This window comes from Augochlora pura, chromosome 10, assembly GCF_028453695.1.
Source record: "Augochlora pura isolate Apur16 chromosome 10, APUR_v2.2.1, whole genome shotgun sequence".
NCBI classification, from domain to species: Eukaryota; Metazoa; Arthropoda; class Insecta; order Hymenoptera; family Halictidae; genus Augochlora; species Augochlora pura.
The window spans coordinates 31,105,836-31,130,378 of record NC_135781.1 but is presented as its reverse complement, the minus strand read 5'-3'; the positions used below and the strand labels follow the sequence as shown (position 1 = coordinate 31,130,378).

Here is a 24,543-nt window from a genome sequence, read left to right as displayed (position 1 = left end):
CCTTCCAAAAATCTGCCAAAATCCTCCTAACCAAAAAAACAATCCTAATGATCCCAGAATCCTGTAAATCATCGACCTGGACCAATCATCCCCCAAAAAGCCGAGGGAACTGGTGGCAAAGCGGACACGTGCGACGAGCTTAAAAAAAAAAAGGGTCGAAAAAGAGGAAAGAAAAAGCCCACACGGCGGCGGCATAGTCGCCCGAGGGCGCAAACGTGGCGGCGTACGGTTCGCCGTGTCCTCCGGCGTCTGTTCGTGGTTGCGGCAACGGGCGCGAGCACGAGGCAACGACTGCTGACCCGTCATATTGATCGACCTGGATCCGCAGTCCTCTCTCTCCCGTATCCGATTGCGCGGGCACGGGGCGGCGCTCGGCGGACTGCGCCGCGACGCTCGTCGACGCTCGGCGTAGTCGCAATCACTGCACCTGGCGAGCAACGCAACCGTCGCCTGGCCCCGTCGTGGGATCGTCCGTCGCCATGCTGGTGGTGCAGTGATCGAAGAGCGAGAGAGAGAAAGAGAAAGAGAAAGAGAGAGAGAGGGAGAGATAGATCCGTCGTAGACAGCGAGCCGCCGACACCAGGGCTGCACGCGAACCCCCGTGAACAGGAGAGCCTGGTCGGATCCCTGGACGGAGATAGAGACCCGAAGAGAACCGCTCGGTGGTAGTAGGATACCTTGTGTCTTCTGTGTCGCTCTTCGCCAGAATCTTCCCGCTATGAACTGTGTACGTATCGACGACGGCGTTTCTCGCAAACGAGTACACCGCAACGCCCGTTTCACGTGCGCCCGAACGAATTCGCCCTTATATACCGCATGGCCAACGCGACCGAGAGTGCGTCCGTCTACGGACTCTGTGAAGTTCTCTGTGCACGTTTCTTATTCGTGGCTCTTCGACAGAAGGCTCTCTTCTCGTTCGGATCAATCACCACGCGACCGATAGTGGCCTCGCTCGACAGTTCTCGACCCTTGCGGGTTTTTTCGTTCGACCGCGATGGAACGGGGCTGCGTGTGCAATTGTTGCGTACCGTAGACAGCTGACTGGGCTGAGATCGTGGATGTATAAAATCGTGACTGTAGCTTTGAAACTCATTTTCAAGGAATTATTCTGTGTTTAAGAACGCGTTTGGTAGTTTATGGTGGTGAGGAGATCTATACAAAACTATACCACGATTTACAGAAATTTTATTTATCGCATTCGATGTTCATCAGAAATGTCCCGTAAATTCTACAAACTTAGTAAAATAATTTGCAATTTAAAAGCTTAATATAAAATAGTAGAGAAATAATATGTTATCGCGGCGTTGTTCTTTGCGATGGTAGGTAATTGGGGTGGTTATTTTCTTCGAGCAATTTGCTGTCTTTGAGATTCTCTCTGAATAGAGCGCGGGAGCAGCAGCGAATACGAACGCAGCGTCTGATCGTTGCGGCATTATCTACTGAATTTTCCTTATTTAGATTTTACTTCTTTTAGAATCTATTTCTTCTTTACTTTATTTGGGTTTACTTCTTTACTTTATTTAGATTTACTTCTTCTTCTTCCTTTTATTTAAATTTACTTCTTCTTTTTATTTTATTTAGAATTTACTTTTTCTTTTTATTTTATTTAGAATTTACTTTTTCTTTACTTCTTTTAGAATTCACTTCTTCTTTACTTCATTTAGAATCTACTTCTTCTTTACTTCATTTAGATTTACTGCAGCTTTACTTCTTTTAGAATTTATTTCTCCCTGCAGTTTGCATTCTTTTTGCAACTTTGTTAATCATTGATTGCGGGGCAATGGCGTAACGTGCAGGTCCAGCTAGGCACGATTTATAGAAGGCGTCGAAGCCCAAGCGCTAGCGAAACCTACAAAAATCCAAGTTTACTGTTAATCGGCCGTCTTGGAAATTCTATTAACACGCTCGACGTGGCGCAAAACAGATGTTTGCGCGTCAACCATTTCCGCGTTCCGTCTTCGTGCACATGGTTTCCTCTCGGCACTGTCGCGTATTTTTCTATGGAAAAAGGATACCTGTGGATCACGTCCTTCGAGAAATACTTCGATTGTTAGTAGTTTTCGAACGTCGTTTCGAGGATTGATATTTTCAGGAGTCGTCGGATGAAGTGTCCGTCTAAATTTTCCAACGCAACAGGTGTCGCAATTTTGGTCGTCGACGCGTTCGCGGTTAACGAGTACTTCGAAGTGGCGTCGTTGTTAACAATTGATTTTCGGAGGAGTGGAAGCAGCTGTTTTGTATTTGGTTGTAAATTTAATAATTAGACGTTTCGATTTTTAGTGAATGTTGTAGTAATTGTTGCAAGTAAGGCGTACACTGTTGGTTGAACATTTCGAATTGTTATAATTTTTGTAGAAAAATATAGTGAATTATTTTGTACGATACTTTTAAATTGTTAATCGATAAATTGAATTTACCTTCTACAAATCTTCTTCTTTAGACAGTGTATGCTAAATAAATAACTCATAAATGTAACTTTTATAATATTATATTATATTGATATTATTATAATACCATAATATATATTAATGTGATTATAGTACTATAATATACATTAACATGTTGGTACTATTATAATACTATAATATACATTAATATCATTACACTATAATAATATATATTAATATAATCATAACATCATAATAAATATTAACATTACTACAACATTATAACCTATCAAATTATTATTATTTTAACATTAAAAATTACTACATACACACGAATGAAAAAACTAGTGACCCATCATTTAACAAATTCTATAAACCTAATAGTAAAAGGAATCTTTATTGTTTATTTCTAAAATTTACAATGTTGCTACTAATTTTATACAGCGGACAACAGATCCACAAATCATCGAACGATTTAGCATCGATTCCATTTCGTTTCGCGGCTCGTGTATCGAAGAAGTTTGCACAGAAGCCTTTGCTACGCATTATGCCTTGTTGCGCGACGCCCCGTCCAATAGTATTTTCCATTATGCATCTCATACATCAAAGGGGGGAGGAGGCCGTGTCGTCTCCGCTTATGTAAACATTTGCATGAGAGATGTCGAGTAGCCGTTTTACCGATCGTCGTCGCCTATATTGACCTGTCGATCAATCGCCACGTGATTCTCCCGTGATTCCAGGCATTTCGTTAAATTGTGTTCTGTGGGAACACAAGACACCGGATCTATGGGCTACTTATGCAAACCAATCCGGTTAATTCTAAATGTAACCGCGATCATCTTATGTGCAAAGAAGTTGGTTTATTTTTTTTATTAAAACTACGATTTTGTTGAGATTTGTTTCCCCGGTCAGAAAAGATTAATTTTTCATCAGCGATTTTTCATCATCTAATTTATATAGAATTATTATTTTATATAAATTTAATTTATATAGTATTATTATTTTCTATAATATTGATTTATATACTATCATTATATATATATTGAATTTATTAAATGGAGAATGGCTGCCATGACAATGAAAACTGTCACTATAAAAATTCAGTACCAATTAATCTCCTAACTTTTAAAAATATATTGCAATTATTGAATGAACTGTATTTTCTCATTTATTTATTATGTCGCAGAAATTGCAGTGACGAAATAAAGCGTAGAAAAGATTAGTTAATTATAAATTCATAGAAGAACGCCCATAGCAGATTGTACATGTAGCCATCAGGGTATTGTTGCTAGAAATTATGCAAAAGCTTTATGGAACAGCATTTACACCTGTGTATGTGTATGCGTGTACTGGATATAGTCACACGTGTACGCGTTCGAAGCTTGCGCTGGAAATTAATGCATTCTATCGCTGCGTGCTTTGCGACGATCACTGAATACCGGCGACGGGTATTTATATTCATGAATATAAAATCTGTTAGCCTGAATCGAACATGCGAAGCCGTACATTTTTAAACTGGCCTAAGTCCATTTTTACTGAAACCGAGACATTCGAGGATTTGCGTTTAAAAAAGTGGCGACTCTATTTCTAAAACAGGCGACTGTATTTCAGCTTTGGCGCGCCTTTGTCACCTGATTAGGTTAGCACTTGCATAATTAGAACCGACAGGTGGTTCCTGGAAACTAGCCGATGACGTACAACAGCACCGGATCAGATATTGCAACCCTTTGCAGTCGAGTAAAAGAAATATAGGATACCAATGTGTCACGAAGAGAAATTTACAGTTTCTGTTGAAATAGTAATAACAATTATTCAGTGAATAGTATACACGTTACTAACAATATAGTAAATACTACAGTTAACAGCAAAAACTAACAAATTTTACATAGATTAGATCACTAAAAATGATCGATTCATTTATGTTTTAATTTCGTGATAAACAAGAACTGTGCTTTAAAAAAACAACTATGATAACAAAAATTTTTAATTTGTGCAAATAGGACTATTTAATTTATATTGTTTATCTCCATCAGTAATATTCGATATCAAGAATTTAATACTAATTTGTACTTAAAGTGTTTTCGATTCACTATTATTATTTAATAGAATTAAGCAATAGTTATATAACAACGAAGAGTAGTACTTTACAGTCAAGATACGATTAACAACAACATTCCGTAGCAACCATATCATTGGATCACAGGGCTATTTATGAAGCCTGTATCACGTAGCTCGAAGAGCAAAAGTGGTTTTCTGCTTAATATGATAGCTGCGTCTCTCTCTCGCTCTTTCTCTCTTGTGCAAAGTGTCGCACATCATTATGCACATCGTGCTCGGTTAAAGAGGATGTGCGTTTCCTCCTTTTTTCTCCACTGTTGTGACTAATGTCGCCAGTTTTGTCGAAACGGAATCAATCTCAAGGCTTTTAACGCGAATCTGAGAAATAACGCGAGCCGGAGAACCGTACGTCTTAACCTTCGCGCGGCGAATGCGGGGTCGAAACGTACCCGTGTCTATACATACGCTATAGCATACGTAACTCTTCCACAATCGCATTTATCCTATATACCTAAATTAATCCTTTCTTCAATTTAATTCGTTTCTTTATTAAGAGAAAATATTTTGATAAATTTGGCAAGAATAACTTTCGACTTTGCGCGTTCGAAATAATTAACTATTTTACTTAGTTTCAAATGATTGAAGTTGTTAGTTAAGATAGAGAAATTTATTAGTTAGTTATTCTTTACATATTGATAAAAATTCGATGCTCGAGATGACAGAGAAGAGTAACAATTTTTTGTTTTGTAAATTTTTTATCAAACTTTTATTCCAAAAGTTGCATACTTAATATTATTATTTTATAGAAATATTATTATTTTAATGAATAATTTTTTTTCGGTACAATTTTAATTATGCTCGCTTTTGCCTGTATGAAATAATTAATATTTCTAATTTTATTATTAGAATAATCTATTTGATGTTAATGTCATTATTAATAATTTCAAGTATGCAAACGGATTTTAAAGATTTTATATTTTAAAGTATAATATATTTATATATATCTCCAGGTGTAACAATAGATCGTCACCGAACAATACTAATTAAAAAATAATAATATTAACACTTAATTGACAAGGTTTCGATCCCAGCATGCGCCACGCGATCGACTCCCACGTCTCGCAAGTTCCAAGGGTTGAAAACAAATCCGTGAGAGACTTCGCGCCGAATCTTTTCGCTTGAAATTCTTTCAGGATCGTCAGCCCCCTCCGTCGAAAACGGTGACGTAAGAAGCGACAGAGAGGAGTGTGGTCACGACGCTATCCTATACACGGTGCTTAATCGCAACGTAAAAGTGCGAAAAACGGCCGACACCGGAACAGTTGTCGCTCGTCGTAGCAGAGCGTCGACGAGCCGATCCGGATCGCGACGTGGTTTCCACGACAGCCGGCGACTTTTATCTCTCGGAGCATTCTTCCAGCGAGGGCCAAGAATACCCGACGCTTTCTCGTGAGGTACGTCGACTCTTCCATGTACATTTTTAACGCTAAGTTAATGGACTTATTTTTCAATTTAAGGGAAAATGTATTTTAACTTTTTGCTTTGTAATATCGTGTCTAGATCGCTATAAAGACTTAGAGAATAATCTATCGTGCGTCTTTCAGATCGAAGATAATTTTATATTGATTTAATAATCATTATTCGTTAATTTTTAATATTTATATTTGATATTAATAATTAACATGGATAACTAAACGTTAAATTGAAGATTCTATATGTTCAAGATAATTTTATACATTTCCTTCCGATTAGAATAATCTTGCAAAATATACAAATATCTTAATAAATTATTCTAGATAAATTCGTAATTTTAATCTATATAACCTCGTTTCAAATTTTTTAAATTTAAACGTAGATTTTATTAAACTATTTTTCTGAAAAAAGAATTTAGCTATTCTGATTGAAATATAAGACTAGCGAATGTCATATGGTGCTCAACCCTTTACATTCTAACTATTAAAAACAAAATAAATAATTACCAAACCTAATTATTGGAAACCAAATATATAATTACCAGTCCTAACTATTAAAAGCAAAATAAACAATTACCAATCCTATCTATTAAAAACGAAATAAATAATCACCAATCCTAATTACTAAAAATAAAATAGCGGTCTCACAAGCCAGAAAGATTATTTTATATTCACGGCAAATATGGCTCCCAGGGCAAAGGGTTAAAGTTCAGCCGAAAAGCGTCGTTAGCGTCTTTATTTATGTACTCTGTACCCAGAGTGCACTTTCGTCGAGAACTCAAGGAACTACGTAACGCGTGAACTACCTCGCCCTGCGTTGCATATTTCAAGCTGGGATGGGAACAATGCATTTCGCTGGTTGTTTCACACGATAATGCTCTTCGCGAAACGGATACTGATTCAGGGAACACGCGTATTCCTAGATCTAGTTTTCCGCGCGACGCTATCCGGTCGCGGTGGTAGCTCATTTAAATAAGCATTGCTTGTCGGTTCATAATATTTGCATCGAGTAGCAAGCAGATCGATCGCGACAGAATCCAGCGAGATCTGAGATGGAAACTGAGAAGGAAACTGTCTTCAAAGTGAATCGTATATTCGGTACCCCGTCGCGGAATGCAAATGAGAATTCCCTTTGCTCGGGGAGTTTGTGAATCGAACGCGATTGTTGTTTAATATTGTCTCGATATTAATAACGTCTGAGTGGTCACAGAAATAGATAGAAATATATAGTAATATATAGAAATATAGATGGAAATATAGATGAAAATATAGATGGAACTATATAGAAATATAGATCGAAAAATAGATAGAAATATAGATAGAAATATAGATGAAAATATATAGAAATATAGATGAAAATATATTGACGTCATCTTTGATCACTTTAACGCTGATAGGATTTTGATAATTAATGGCGTCGATGTAGTGTTAGCCTCATGGGGGTGATAGAATTGTTCGCGTTGATTTAAACATTAATTTTGAGGCTGATGCATCGACTGTGAATTTTTATGCAAAATGAAACTTGTCTGGATACAGGGAAATTAATGAGAGCCATTTTGGAATTTGTTTCTTTTTTTAATATCTATAATGAAGTGATTTATTAAAATTATCATATTATTTTAGAATTATATATCTTATGTAAAATGAAAAGACAAATAAATTTTGAGGCTGACAGTAGATATACGATTGTAAAGGGTTAATGGACTTGCGAAATAAATGGTAGCGCGAAAGGGGTTAATTTCGCCAAATTTTGTGAGGATTCGCGGCGACGGCGAAAGTGTCGAAGTAGTGTAAACAGGCATAAGGTTAAACGATTGGCTTAGTATCGCTTTCACCCTCGAGTGTGGCACTTCGGCTTATGGGCAAACGAAACACTTCGCTTGCCAGATCGATGCTCGACGGAACAAAAGACGTTACCTGAAGTGTCTACTCTTTCGCAGCTGCACTATATTATAGCTAGAACTCTAGAACTAAAATTTAAAAAGACGCGTGCGAAATGAATAAAAAGATTGTACGTGAAATAAAATATACGAAATGAACATAAATATTATATGAAGTGAATAATATAATTAATCACAGAGATATTGAAAATAGTAAGATATTTATCTTATTATGTATAAAAATAATGAAACTATTTATTTTATTGTATACATAAAAATAATAGAATACTTATTTTATTATATGTATAAAAATAGTAGAATACTTATTTTATTTTATATATAAATATAATAGAATACTTATTTTATTATATATAGAAGCAATAAAATACTTATTGTATTAAGTATAACTTAATAACTTACTTAAGTAATACTAAGTAATAACTTAATCACTACTAAAGTAATAACTTACTTTACACTATACAAAGATAATAAAACATTCAATTAATTATTTCATACTGCAGCATACAGTTCACGCGAAATTTTCTTTCCACTTTTTTCTAAAACCAAACTGCGCAGTGGAGAATTTAAAACGGGGACCAAGTGTTAAAAGCACGCCTCGCGCGCGTCTTACAAATCGATAGAAGAACACCGTAGAAGAATGAGTCACACAACGCAGGTGTAATGCTTCTTATCGATCCGCAGGACTTACGTATTCCTCCCTGCAAAGTTGCAGAACTTTTCGACGCGTTTCCCGACGTTAGCAATTTTAACGACGCGACGAGGCAACTTCTGCGGATCGCCACATCCGGAAGTTTGAGCGCCAAATGCTGTAATATCGTCTCGAACCCATCGAAACTTGTCTCTGAAACGCGGCTTTTACAAAAATAAATTCGCGTATGGCAAAGTTCGTAAATATAGAATAAACAATGTTACGACAGGGCGATGAAATTTAACGTTAGAAATTTTCAATTTCGAATTAATAAAATAATAATATCACCAAATAATAATAAGATCGCCATAATTAAGGATTTTGCAAATTCCAAAGAAAACAATACCAAGCGGATCATTAACTCGCATAATCTCTGCGGGCCGAAAGGGCGAACCCGCGAATGCAGCGCGGACCGCGCAAAGGGTTAAAGACGTTCGAATTATCGATCGACGCCGGTCTATAATTCTGGAACCGAGATCCAAGGTTCCGAGCGACATTGATACATCATGTTGGAGCGATACCGCCGTGCAGAAACATGCGGCAATTTTGTTGGCTCGCAATCAGCTGTTTGCCGCAGTATTGTCGACCGCGGGTTAGCGCGGAGATGTTCCCGCTATTGTTTCACGTGCGCCGATATAATAATTTGATTATTGGTGCGAGTTAGGGCGGAACGAGCGCGTGGAACGAGCCGGTTCGGTTAATTGATAAATTGACGTCGTGCGACCTATCGGCGTAGAGGGAAATTTGAGGGAACGTCTTTGGCTCGCGTGCTGGGTTAATTGTTAATAATGATCTTAAATTATTGGATCCGTTCTACATTCGAGGCGTTTGTAATATTCTCGAGAAAATGATCCGTTGGGACAAGTGGGTTTCAATTTGTTATGTCAAGGTTATGTCAAGATTATGTTAAATTATATTAATTATTATGTTAAATTATATTAATTATTATATTAAATTATATTGAGTATTATGTTAATAATGTTGTTCTCGAAGTGATTTTAATCGTAAATCTGAAATAATTTTTCTGGTTCATTCAAAAATCCTTAATGAAAGTAATACTGAAAACAGCTATTGCTTTCGCGTCAAAATGGGGAACAATTTTTATATAATTACAGTAAAACAAATCTTGAAATTTCATACTTTTGTTATCAAAATATTCAATTAAATGTTCTTCTAACACCCTTAAACATATTTTCTTAAAAAATCAACCAATTCTTCTAAACCAATAATAATATATATCTCTTTATAAAATAATAAAGTAATACTCAGGTAACCTAGTCTTAACAAAATAATTATCAATTAAAAATGCTACCGATTCGTCAGCAATTCGTGTAGTTGAATAGGTTCGTCAGCAGTATACTATACTATACTACTCGGTATGCAATGATGAAACTGGAATATTGATTTTCTAAAACAGGCGACTCTATTTCAGCATTAGCGCGCCTTTGTCACCTGATTAGGTTAGCACTTGCATAATTAAAACCGACAGGTGGTTCCTGGAAAGTAGCCGATGACGTCCAAGGGCACCAGATCAGAGATTTCAACCCTTTGCAGTCGAACGACGACTCTCAGGGACCAATAAAATTCTTCCAGAATTTTCCAAAATAATTATTATACTAATCAAGTTTATATTTAATAATATTGGATATATAATAAGTTTAATATATTCAGTTTAAAGTTCATATTGCATATATTAAATATAAAGTATATATTAAGTTTAACGTCAATATTACACATATAAAATATAAGATTCACATTTAAATAATAATTAAAAGCGAAATTGTTTACACGACTCTCAAACTACAGTTTCACATGCACGAGATGCACTTTGTCGCACAAAATGAAAATGCCACGAGACACAAATTCCAACAGATTTACAATGAAAATGGCTTCGAGTGCAAAGGGTTAACAACGCGGTAATTTATTTCGGCGCAACCGTCGTCGACTGGAATCGCAATTTTTCCGTTCTGGTTGCAGTTGATCGAATGCAACCGCGCGAGCCGCGCCCGGCGACGGTCGTTGCATCGACGTTGAACGCGTCGCACGCCATGAGACTGGACAACAAGTGAGACGAAGGAACGAGCCAGGGAACAACATGGGGGCCCGTAGCTATCTAGTGGGTGAGTTTCGACTGCGACCATGCCACGTACGGTACAGTGATTTTACGAACGATATACTACTCGAGTGAACCATTACTACCTATTCGTGTTTTATCTGTGGTATTTTTGAAGGAGCCCCCAAAACACGTTGAACCTACATACGAGCACAACCATAGAAAACTTATAATGCACGGGCTTTTAAGCGGAGATACATTGTTCTAGTTATCCGTCTAGATTTTGTCGATTATGTTCGTTGAAACGTGTGTTTGAGAATATTGAAACGAAATACGTAGCTTTTTTTAAATATTTCTTTTTATCTTTTTTTATGTCCTTTTTTTTATTAAAAAGAAATAGATTTTAAAAGTTTCTGAGATTGTTCACGATTTAAGGATTAATTGTTTATTCTGTCTGTTTAATGGTGGAGTTGTTTGTACACTGGAGATTGATTTTATATTTGCAGCGTTGAAATTTTGTCCGTGATGCATGCCGTTTAAGTCTATGAGTTAATGATGTGTATAAATAATAGTTATATGCGTTCCGTCGCAACCCGTTCGATTCCGATGGGAAACACGTAAACTCGAACGATGGGTGCCGAATGTGTCTTCGTTTAATTCGTGACGTGCGCAGCAACAATAGTGGTAGGCTATATGTATTTTATTCGTAAATGTGGCAGAAAAAACATTACGGGAGTCATGCTGTTGTTTTATTCTATTGAAATTGATCTGTGTTCCAAGCATTTTGGCCCCTTTTGTTCATATGGTATTTTGCATACTATGGACGACAATAGTAATACCAACGCATTCATTTGCATTTGTTAATATTGAGAAAAATTCAAAATTTATTTTTAATTAGTATATGCTATTCAAAATTGATCTAGGTTATGTCAAAATTATGTCACTTTAATTTTGGTTTCTACTATTCAAAATCGATCCAGGCAATTTTTAACAAAATTAACAAAAATTATATAACTTTTATCAATTAATATTAACTAATACTCAATGATTTCTCAACTCATTTCTTTTCGAATTACTTCTCGCATAATAAAGAATTTTTAAAGAACTATTTTAATGTTTTCTACTGAAATATCAAACAATTATTAATGCATAATATAATTCTTCACATAAATCAATGAAATCGTAGTTACGTATATTTTCGTCCATGGTAGTGCGTCAGGTTCCCGGGGTTTCGAAGTTCGATGAACCACGCTAGGGGAACAATCACCCCCGTTTATGTGTCGTTTTCTGCTTTCACCCTTCGTGTCAGCTAGAATCCGCATCCCCTTTGAAACAATAATCAAAGTATCATTTGGAACAAGGGCGTGCCTTCTAAAACCAAAATAACCCTAACTTTCACTTACAATTAAAACGAAACAATCACTTCAATTTATGATTTTAAAATTATAAATTAATATAATTATATTAGTATAGATTGAAATAGATTAATCTATTACTTCAATACAGCTATAAAATAATAAATATAAAACAATAAAGCACGTCCTTTTTCCAGACACCAAATTTCTCCCTCCCCCTTATTTAGCAATATTGAAAGTATTTGCACGGGCGCAGTTTTGTATTAAAAAAAAAAGATTCCATTCGTAGCTTGATTACTATGCTTCGACGCTAGATACCCACGACGAAAGAAATATATTGTCATTCAATTTCCAAGCACTTTCGATGATTCTAAGGAAATCCATTTTTCATTTGAAAACGATATCAAGCTTTCAGTGTATTTCAGTGAATTTTCGTATTCGTCAACGTGGCTGCAGAAGCGGACTTTTAACAAAACTTCTGCAGACGATGTTTCTCCAATTTGCATTTCACGTGAAAAATCTTCATTGTTCACGAGATAGTACATTTATTTCAAGTGTCTTTATTATTTATTTCAAGTGTTTTTATTATTTATTTCAAGTGTGTTTATTACATATTTAGAAATTATTTATTTGTTATTTCGAGGTTATTCATTACTTATTTTTTGAGGTTATTTATTACTTATTTAAAGATTATATTCATTACTTATTTCAAGTTTATATTCATTGCTTATTTCAAATTTATTAATTACTTATTCCAAATATATTCATTACTTATTTAAAAATGTACTGCAATCGATCAAACTCCCCATTAAAATTTCAAAAAATCAGTCAAATATTAAATAAAAAACAGCGTCCCTCGAGAAACGCCCTTTCGCCATTTCTCCCCCATAAAAGGTGCATCGTCAGCACTCGAGACATAAAACCGCGAGTAAATCGACGACCTTGTACCGCGAGCACTAGAATCGTCAGAAAATTGGAGATCTCGAGGGACGCTCGAAAAGCCGAAAGAGCTCTCCAGAATCGTGCCCGACTGGTTAGAATACGAATGGAAGGCGCTTTATCGATTGCCTTGGAGGGCGATCGTGCCGGGGACCGCCTACGGCGAGTCTGCAACCGAGGAAAGGAAAAAAAGAAAAGCGGAGACGAAATTGTAGCGAAACAGGCTCGGCTTTGTAATTAGCATAGATAAGGGTAGACACGCGCAACGTGTCGTCGACGATAAGAATATCCCGTTTCTCGATTTACTTCCGCTCGATCGAGCGCATGCCGGTCAGATCACACGGTCTTCCGATAATCTGGACGCGATGTGTGAACCAACATGGCTGCCGGAAATCATGTTTGTCGCATTAACGCACTCAACAAACTGGTTAGATTAATTATTTCGTCGCGATAGTTTTCGCTAATTTCTGCAAATTTTATTCATTTAATATGTAAATTATATAAATTTTGATTTATAAATTTTGATATATAAATTATAATACATAAATTATATAACAAAAGAGACAAGTATTATATAGAGATCTGTATTTAAGCTTCTCTTAACCCTCTGACATTTAATACACTATACATATAATATAATTATAATATAATATACTACATATAGCATAATTATAATATATATAGTATAATTATAATATAATATAATACATATAATATAGTTATGCTATAATGTAATACATATAATATAATTATACTGTAATGTAATGTATAATATTTAACGTAAACAATTGAAGTCGACGTTCGCAGTTTTATAGAACTTTTGAACTAGTTTCTTGCTTTTATACCATGACAATGACTATATAATTGTCCATAGCAATACAATATTTCAAAAACTATAATTTCGGAGATATTCCAAAAACAATACAATTTTTACAATTCCAATTTCTATCATCGTATAGTTCTGTCATTAAATAAGTACGCGAAGAAATGTCGCTAACGAACGATGCGGTTTGAAAGAACCTAAGAGAAGAGCGTCTTAAAGTTCTCCGGACGCCGGCTGTCCCATTTTTCTATCCGCGTAGTGGTCCGGTTATTTTTATCGTCAACGACAGGCTGCGAATGCGACACACACGCACACGATCCGTGCACAGAGAGAGACAGACGCCCGTTAGAGACTCCTTTGCGCCGTAGAGATCCTTCTACGTGCGAGAATCGATCACGTTTATTATTCCCGGCCCGAGGTACGTACGAAATCCAAGTTTTCTAAAAACCAAAAAAAAAAAACAACTCGTTAAACACGGCTACTAAACATATCCCCCATCATCGAAACCATCGACTGTCAATCGTTTTCTATATTAACTGCAAAATGTTTCCCCCACACATGCCACGACAAAGATTACGCTGCGTGCTGGAAGGTATGGAAATAGAATAAAAGGGGTGTTCGCCTGGGGAGTATCGATCGTCGAGGTGCCCACGAAAATTCCACGAGGTCACAGCAAGTCGACGACGCTCGATCGTTGACCGTCCGGACGCGTGAAATCGAAAATTCGGTGTCGCGACAGTTTCTTCGAATTTTGGTGAAAGTTTGACCGGGTTGACGCGTTCGCAGCTGAAAGGGTAGCATATTTTTCTGTGAGGTGACGCGTCCGCTCTGTTGTTCCGTGAAGAGCCGGAAATTGTCGGATCTTTTTTGTCTGTCCTATTTATGCGAGTCTAAATGCTGGTAGTCGTTATTTAAATTAAAAAACGATCGAATTTATTATTAACAAAGCATAGCCGAAAGTATAACAATACGCGAGAAATGTCTGCAAATTTATGCGTTCTGTACGCCCGCGTAAATATGTAGACATTTGAAGTAATAGATTAATAGACATATTAAAAAACGATCGAATTTGTTATCAATAAAGCACAGCCGAAAGTATATTAAATCGCGAAAAAGCGTGCTTGTACGCGAGCTTAAATATCTAAACCTTTAAAATAATAGATCAATTTGGTATATTATAATCGTCACATAAACGTAAAGATATTTATCACTATGAAATAGTTCAATTGTTTACGGATCGATTCTGTTAAATCACGTTGAATTGCGGTTCAGATCCACGATTCCTGTTGTTAGCCGCCGTTTAGATTGCAACCACGACGATAGCGAGAGACCGTAGCAAGTAGGATGAACCTTTTAGTGGTAGTGATAGCGTTTGTGCACCCGTTTTTTATGTTGTTCAGAATTATCGTTTCTCGTAGCTGTTCGCAGTTACCGTTCTGTATTGTTACCATCGTCTAAAATAATCAACGATGTTTCGTTTCAGCGGCAATTGTACTCGCGGTTGCCACCGTCTGTCGCGCGGAGTGCCAGAGTGAGTGATCAAGCCAGCTTCTCTACAGTGTCCCCTCGTTGTCATCGTTGTACGCCAACATTAGACAGCAGGGCACACGTCCTCTTCACATTCGATTCTCTATCCGGTGTATTAGTCGAGCCACGCGCGCTGCTACTTTGATCGCGGGAATTCATTAATAATGTTTGTTCGAGAAACGCGTTGACGCTTAGCATACCAAGGTGGAACGTCGAGTCAATTGTTTTTTATCAAATATGTAGAAATTTTTAGGGAAATATATATATATATATATATATATATATATATATATATAAATAGAAAATATAGAGAAAAATAGAATAAATATAGGACATATAATAGATATGATAAATATAATAGATATAGTAAATATAGCAGATATGATAAATATAACAAATATGGTAAATATAACAAATAAATATTAAATATCAATATTATTACTATATCTTGTATATCAGTTTTCTTCTTGTTGTTATTTCTTCTATGTAAAATAAATGAAAGCTGTCGAGGCAAAATTATTTATTAATAATTGCAAGAAATTTTCAAAGACAATCGAACAAAGAATTATATAAACCTTTACAGAGGTTTTTAATTTTTGAATTTGCTCTTACTTGTTAGAATTAAATAGTAATAATAATAATATATATTGACAGATACCATCATCGATTTTTACTAAATAAAGTATACTATATAAGACTATAAAATATATTATATAAGACAATAAAGTATACTTATATAAGACTATAAAGTAGCTAAGTAATATACTAAAAAATGAAAATAATTAAACAACCACCCCCGTATGCTAAGGGTTAAACGGAAACACTTTCCGTCGTAAATAAATATCGCAGCGTTATTGCAATTATTCGAAACGATTTGCAAAAATTGACTTCTTCTCTATCTGAATCGAGAAATACCGAAATACGGTTTGCGTTCATTTGTGACGGTGTTTTCAGCTCGCTCCGTATACTGCTACGAGTGCGACTCGTGGACGGACCTCAGATGTAAGGATCCCTTCAATTACACCGCGCTTCCGAGGGACCAGCCGCCCTTGATGACATGCAACGGCTGCTGCGTGAAAATGGTTCGCAACGCGAAGTCGCGTAAGTATTAATATCGCAATTCTTCTATAACTCAATTAACCTAATTAAAATCTTCGCTATTAAATATTTAACACGTCAGTGAAATATGGGTAACAATAATTTCTGCGGAATATTGAAAATTTACTTATTTTTTAAAACTTATTTATATATATCACACGTTTCCAATCCAACGTCGCGATAATTGCGACAGGTGCGACAATTGCAAACGTTCACCCTACACCAAAAATTACTGTATCGCAGTGATTTGAGAAACGTCCCGTTTTCTGTTCGCAGCGTACGAAAGTGTGAGACGGACCTGCACTTCGCAGCTACAAATAAATTTGTTCATGGTGGACCACGTGTGCATGATGGAAAGTACCGGCACTGGTCACATGTGCTTCTGTGAGGAGGATATGTGCAATCGTGTCTCCCCGACCTCGTGTTCGAATCCCGTACTCCTGACGATCCTGTCGACCATCCTTGTACTACGCTCGGTCATCTTAGGGGCCCCAGCTTGCTTTGTAGAACGTTGCAATGGTCACGTTGTATAACACTGATTTACTCGAAATTCACCCCCACCCCCACTCCCTCCCCGCCCCTCAAACCCCCACCCCTCAAAACAGTGGTTCCGATCATATCTCCACAGTAGACGTTTAGTTTATAGACGGCGACACTGAAAGCTATCCCTGGTCGGGAGGAGCGATCCTCTCGCGAAACGATGCTACTCGCGAATTGAACCAATTCGCGAATGGAGCCGGCGAAGTTGTGACATGACGAGGATAGTACGTTGTAGTACAAGATGCCGCACGGGAAAGGGTTATGTCAGGGTTATGGGAACGCTTCGGGAAAGGGTTCGCTTCGAGAGCCGGGAACTGTGCTCGAGGAGACGTCTTTCTCGTCCGAAGATCCTGCGTCTTGCGCATCGCTCGTCCCGACACACACATCTTTTCTCTCTCTCTCTCTTTCTCTACTCTCTTTTTCTCTTTCTTTCTCTGTCTTTCTTTCTCTCATTCTCCGACTTAGTAAGTAGCGAGAGATCCCGACCGTGTTCTGTGTAGACAAATCATCCGACTGTCACCCTCACGATTCGATCACGAGCCCTTTTGTTTGTGTCGCCACCTGAGAGAACACCGTTCGGCTGCAATGAGTTCGTGAAACATGTGCACCGTGTACCGAATTTGCCCCCCCGTCGATAATTTTGCACCCGCGGATCCGCGATCATTCGTCCCCTCAGGCTCTCTCTCTCTCTCTCTCTCTCTCTCTGTCTTTATCTATCTATTTTTCGTCCGTCTTGCACGAAGCTAGCAGCACTTTGACCTCCCCTTTCGCGTCATCGACGGCGCCGGCCGCAGGGTCGACGCACCGATTCCGACACCCTTTCGCGTCGCCCAGAGCGCGTCCCTGACCCCCGACGGCTCCGGTTTGAAGGAAGGGCCGTCAAACCCGAGCTGTCCGGGTGTCCCACCGCCAAGGGCCGACGTCCGGACCACCGTTCGATCTTAACTGCGTCAAACGGGCGACCGAGTTTCTGTTTTTTCGATTCCGCATGCGTTCCGACGGCGTTCTGTTTTTTCGATTCGTTCATTGATACTTTCTTCGATTCATTTGCATCCGTGCAACCCTGTACTTTGATTGTCATTCTTGCATCCACCCCCCCACTATCCAAAAACCGTGATCACTTAGATGGTAATCAGGACAGCTATAGAGACCAAACGTAGCGGAGCATCATACTGTGGTTCGTCTGAATGTTTCTCTCAGTAGAGTACCTCAGCCGCTTGACGTCGCCCTCGTTCCGCACCAGTTCTCCGCCATGTTTCCAAGCCATCATAGAACACGAAACTTACGCAAAAGGTATATTTGTACGAGCAACCGCGGAACCGTTGAACCGATTCGTTGCGAGGCCCCGCGGGAGAGAGTCCGGCAGGCGTCTCGTTCCGCGTGTCACGTTTCGCGGTAGCAAGCTTTGATGAACGCGCGCGCTCGGAGCTCGCGGATGTTCTTTGCGATGTGACGGAGGATGTCCGTGTGTGGTCACAGAGAGATGGTTGTCTGGTTGTGTAGAGGTCGATTGTTGCATGCGGATCCTGGTCCGCGATTTGAATTGCGATCGCGCCGGTTCGGTCGAACCGGTTTGACACGCGTTTCGAGAAAGAAATTCAGGAAAATTCGGATAAATTCAGATAAATTCGGATAAATTCTGATAAATACAGAAAAATTCAGAAAAATTCAGATTAGTTCAGATAAATTCAGATAAATTCAGAAAAATTCAAATCAATTCAGATAAATTCAGATGAATTCAGATAGATTCTAATAAATTCAAATAAATTCAAATAAATTCAAATAAATTCAAATAAATTCAAATAAATTCAGATTAGTTCAGAAAAAATCAGAAAAATTCCGATTAATTCAAATAAATTCAGATAATTTAACTTCCAACATTCTACACAATTATAACCTCAACGAAGTGTCAATCATTCTTAAGCAACATCTTCCAGTATGATCCTAACTCTGACAGAACAACCAAAACTGAACGCGACATTTGACGTCTACGCAATCATTTTCTTGATCAAGCCTTTTGCTATTCGTCCTTTTAAATAATCGACGCGTCTCGTTAGAATGTTTCTCTGAATCTCTCGCTGTTGCTATACCGATCGTTGTTCTTCGTCACTGTGACGCACCGCGAACGCGAATCATTCGCTATACGGGACGGGGCACCGGTGTCCTTTACGCATAATATAGCACTCGAGCCGAAGCGAAACGGGCGGTCAGGGGAAAAAAAAAGAAAACACGGGAATATGTATATGGTACCATCCGTGTTATGGTGGACCATGGGGCCGGACCGCATCGTTTCGGTCCATATCGACGACGACGTCACACCAATGGCATCGACGGCAGCCAGCGAGCACCGACAACAGCATTTTCGTGTTCTACGTTTCTCGTGTTCACTCGCCGACGCGCCTCTCGAAAGATCATCGAAACAATATGAATATTAAAATGTGTATAAAATGTATATTAAAACGCGTAGAGCGTTGTGAAGAATCTCTACGTGGAAAAATTTCGGGCGATGTTTATTGAGATTACAATTTTGTATCAATCATACAATTTGATAGTAATTGTTTAACGATCGAATAATTATACAATAGAATTTGGAACATAGACATCTTTTATGAAGTCATGCAAATTACCCCTTGTCTAGCTATACCCATGTCACTTTATAGTTGAAACGATTACAAGATTTCCGATTGTAACAATTTTTAAGATAAAAGACAGTTTATATCGCGTGTATACGTTTACTGAAATGTTTAAATATTGCTGACTGGATTGAAGAGAACAAAAAGGCGATTTATTAAAGAGAATAGAATATTATTCATACTCAACAGATTATATATATTAAAATGACAAGGGGTTGACGATAGTCTGCTCAATTTAAAAATTAAGCCCTCGGTTCTCCTTAAAACAGAATTTTCTCTGAGAACAAAAACATTCCGTCATTTATAAGACCACGATCTCGAATCAATCGATTGTCAAATTGCCAAAATCCGACCTTGAAAAGTTGATCTTTCGACGGCGCGCACGAGCGTCTGTGTACTGCGGTAGACTAGTGAGTTCTGCAATCACATATTTAGCAGGAGTGTGTTCACAAGTAGACAGAAGCTACTCTGAGTGCATGGATTGTAGCACCTTCGATATATAGTGTGTTAACAGCCGTGACAGAGGAACATTTCCACTTGCAAACCAGCAATTCTAAAATCAGCTATAAAACCAAATCTCGATTAATTCAACGATCACTTTCAACGCGAAGAAAATCGAGTGAAAGTCGAAGTTTCCTCTGTCGGCGACGTGTTCAAGTCTCCGTGCAGCAACACCTTGCATGACACTTGCATGGATACTAGTACTGTTGCGACAAACTATAGAACTCCATGTTCGTAGCCGTCGTTTCGCGACGGAACAGTCTTCCAACTCATAAAACCACGACGAGAAGCGTGAACGCGGTCGCGTCAGCAAATACCGAGAGAGAATCGACTGTAACGACTCCTAAATATCGACGACGATACAGTATCGTCTATGTTTCGATATGGAAGCGACAAGGAAGCCTGTTTCCGGCCCGAGAACCGGCGCGAAACACAGTGACCCGAACACGAAACCTTCCACCCCGACGAATGCAACGCGAGGCAGATCGAACTAACAAAGCACAAAACGTGGGCCTTCAGCTTCGAACGTGCCACGCCACAAGTGTCCGCGCGCATTATACGAAACAACCAATCGGGACGGGTCTCTCGGCAAAATCCATCGGGTCTGGCTTTGACGGCGCTTCGAAGGGCGGTTGTTCGATAGGCGGGGTTGTTCGGCACGCAAGCAAATAAACAAAAAAAAGCGGCGTTGCAAGCGGGGAAGCACACGATCCGCGCGCGAGAAGGCGAGGCCGTCGCGCGCGAGCAACACACGCCCGAGCGCCTCGCCGGAACTTGAAAACGCAAAGCTTACCGCGACCGGCCGACAAAAAGAGCTCCGGCGTCGGGGGTCCGGCTGGCACGGCCAAGTTGAACGCGCATGTCCTCACAGAGAGGCTTCCTGAGCGAAGCTTCTTGCCAAACAAGCTTCGGTGCTTGCGAGATCAAGCGAGCTAACCGGTGTTTGCTCTGGCAAGCCATGCGGCTCGTGTCGCGTCATTTGTTCATTGTCGCACGCGCGGCTGCGAGGCTACGCGATTCTGACTCCACATTCTATAGATCTCTCTCTTTCTCTCGCTCTCGCTAACCATATATTTCCTCTACTACGCATTTACCGAGCCCCAGCTTCCGTCGTTCGCCAGGTGGCTCCGCGGACCGCTGCTACGCTCCTTGGAGTAACCGCGGCGGAGACCGCTCGCCGATTCGAAACGCGTCGATTGCTCGCGCCGATTAGTCGCACCGATCAATCGCGTCGATCGATCGCCGCGTTGCTCGCGTCGGCGGACCGCGGCGCGTCGACACGCGGCGGGAGCTTAGCAACGACGAAACGGAATCAGCATGTGACACGGGCGAATCTCATTTCCGAGTCTGGCCTCGCAGCTGGAAAGAATCCACGTGGTATTGCTACCCGATCCGAGTACCATGCGAAGTAACGGCGTACGGCGCCCGAGACGAGAGTCTCGAGGCGAACCGCTCGATCTGGCACGATTCGGACCTGACGATCATTCACGTGGCAATGTATGTACCTCTCTACCGACGAGCCAAACACCGTCGTGCAAATTATCGCAAAACACCGGGCGAACGCCCGGCCACGCTGATACGAATAGACGGGACCCAAGCGTCGTCACGTTCGCTTCGTCGAGGAACGAAAAAATGAAACTGCTTTCGGGGGCTACGCGGGGGGTTCGTTCTATTATACTCTTATTCTCAGACCGCTTCTAATACACGACAAAAAAAAACTCATTTCTAGATAATCCAAGTGCTTGCATTTATTGAAAAGAGATCGAAGGGGATCGTTGATATGAGAACTCGATGTGTGTGTGTACGTTATATACTTTCTGTCTGTTCAGAACTCGATGTTAACTCGCGCCGAGATTGTCCGACCAAAACCGTACGACACGCTCTATATATATATAATACATTATATATATATTACACACTTTAATCTCGCTGTTGACGAACATTTCTTTGCGCATACTGAATGGTGTATGGGATCGATATTTATTACGATGCAAGTGTCAAGATTACCCCCTTCTGTATATTTACGTGTCAGTATGTGTGTATTAACCGAATTTTGTATGCCGTTGCCCCAGGACTTTGTTGGTTCTTTTTAACTCAGCCTATTATTATCATCGTTTAAATTACTATTATTACCATTACTATTATTATTATTATTATTACTATTATTTAGTATTATTGTCATTATCATTGTTGTTACTATCATTATTATCTCTGTTTTCTCCAGCGTTATATCTGAGTTCATTATTATTATCATTTCATTATCATTATTATTATTATTATCGTTATTATCACTATGATTATTATTATCGTTTCTATTATAAAAACTGATTATTATTACACTGATTCAGCGTTAGTGTGTCGTTCTGGTTGATTTCGTTGAGCGGAGTCCCGGGTAATGGTCCCCGGGCCAGCATGAGATGATGTTTCGATGGTCAAGTAGCGTTTTAAACAGCACGTAATATATATCTCGTTGTTCCCCATTCTGCTCCGATGTACGGACACGATCTTTCTTTTCTTATTTACGAATTAACACGGGGCCGTATACTTTCCATGGTTTCGTTCCGTTTTCTGTTCGATCGACACTCGGTTACGTTTCCGTTCTTCGTTTTCTTTTTTTTTCTTTCTTTCGACCAATAGGATCCGACGGGACGGACGCCTAGTCGCGTGAGGAATCGGCGGAAACGTCTCAGGTTTTTCTATTCCGTTCTGTCGTCCGATTAACCCTTTGCCAGCTTTAAACAGCCACGCGAACGACGACGCGACCCCGACCGTCGTTCACGAACGGTTCCGACCAGCGACCGACGACTATGCTCGAATTGTCAGGGAGGTTCGAAGTACTATATCGTCGCGAGTAAGATTGAGGGATCGCCGAGACAGTGTTCTTGCAACGATGACGGTATTGACGCGACGTTACAGAAACAAAGAAGTACTCGGAGTGTGTGCACCTGTTCGCAAGAGTTCTCGAAGGAGCGTTCGCCTGAATTTTCTAAAACGTCCCAGTTTCATTCCCTCGATATAAGCTCGCACCGTCGAAAGAAAATTCTGTGAAATCGGTTTCAACTCGACGGCTGATTGGAGCCACGTGACGCTTCAGCTTCCCGACGCTTCGCTGGCTTAAACGCTACAAAGGGTTAAAAAGAAAGTCTCGACGAGCAGACGCAGCAGCTTGATCAGCAACAGTCCGAACCGATGACACGCGTCTCGCTCGAAACTGTCTGAAATGAGGAGAAAAGTGGGGAGCGTTGAAGTCGCAAGCGTATAGAGCGAAGTGATGTTTCCTCGATGCACATATCGTCGCCGCGGCCGGGAAAAGTCGGCGAGATCTTTCGATTTATAACGTATAGGCGTTAACGGGGGCGACACGTTCAGTAGGGTAGCCGCTGTTCCGAATGGCAAAAAAGAGAAAAAAAAAGAAAAAAGCGTAGTCGGTAAGAGGCGCGCGCGGTGGATCAGGCGAGTTGGCGCGTTTGCGTACGGGCACCGGGGGGGCGTGTTTGTCTTTCCCGGGACGAAAGTTTGTCGACGAATAGAAATTATTTGCCCGGGCGTTTATTAATTTTTTACCAGACGTAGTACAATCGCGAGGCCGGATCACACGGATTAACGTTAAGCAGTGCTTAGCTTAGATTACGAGAGGATCGGGTGGACGAATCCGGTCGTCGCGCCGATCGCCGAGCACCGGACGCCGCGTAAGCGTCCGCTATTGTTACGGTCCTGGTTATACGATGGAACGATTTGCGCGCGGCATGGGTAATATACGAATTTGCGGAGCAAGCGAGACGAGATTTGGCGGTCATTGAAAATTTTATATTTCCTGTTATCGTTCGTGTCGCGACGCTCGAACCGCGGAGTTTTATGCAGTTATTAGAAACAGGTGATGAATTCTTTCTTAGGTAATTTTAATTAATCCGGAAGAATATAATATTCAGAAATTTTTTCATTTAATATATATTATATAATATGTTATTGGAATGTTATGTATATTATATAATATGTAATTAGTATGTTATGTATATTATATAATATGTAATTAGTATGTTATGTATATTATATAACATGTAACTACTATATTATGTATATTTTATAGTATGTAACTACTATATTATGTATGTTATATAATATGTAATTACCATATTATGTATATCGTATAATATGTAATTACTACATTATGTACATTATAAAATATGTAATTACTATATTATATATATTGTATAATATGTAATTACTATATTACGTATATTATACAATCTGTAATTACTATATTATGTATATTATATAATATTAACATTGTAATCAGTACATTGCGTATATTTTATATGATATTCCGTCAAAACAAAGACGAGAGGAACGATGGCGTTCGTTTAATTTCAGTCAGCTGTTCACCGACGCATAAAGCCCGCAGTTTAGCGACAATAAAAGCTCGAAAGTTTTATCGACGTTCCATTGACGAAAGACAAAGGAGGTTCCACTATTACCCATGCAGACTTGCAGAGCACTGAACAGGTCGTCCAATAGACACGGCGAACGTTGTTCGACGACAAGTTGAAACGCCGCGGTTCCGTGAGGAA

The 24,543-nt window shown here is 39.2% G+C and overlaps 1 protein-coding gene across 2 annotated transcripts; it reads left to right on the top strand.

Annotated features, from left to right (window-relative positions):
• The first annotated feature begins 353 nt into the window (after positions 1–353).
• Positions 354–22,198, top strand: Qvr (glycosylphosphatidylinositol-anchored protein quiver). Of its 2 annotated transcripts, XM_078191651.1 has the most exons (6): positions 354–727; positions 5,639–5,899; positions 10,484–10,626; positions 15,160–15,207; positions 16,158–16,304; positions 16,578–22,198. In XM_078191651.1, exons 3-6 carry the CDS (start codon positions 10,602–10,604, stop codon positions 16,832–16,834), a joined length of 477 nt encoding a protein of 158 aa, XP_078047777.1. In that variant the 5' UTR covers positions 354–727; positions 5,639–5,899; positions 10,484–10,601; the 3' UTR covers positions 16,835–22,198. The 2 variants fall into 2 exon arrangements, with proteins under 2 accessions (XP_078047777.1, XP_078047776.1); XM_078191650.1 differs by lacking the exons at positions 354–727; positions 5,639–5,899 and adding an exon at positions 11,066–11,243 and having other exon boundaries at positions 10,488–10,626.
• Positions 22,199–24,543: the final 2,345 nt, after the last annotated feature.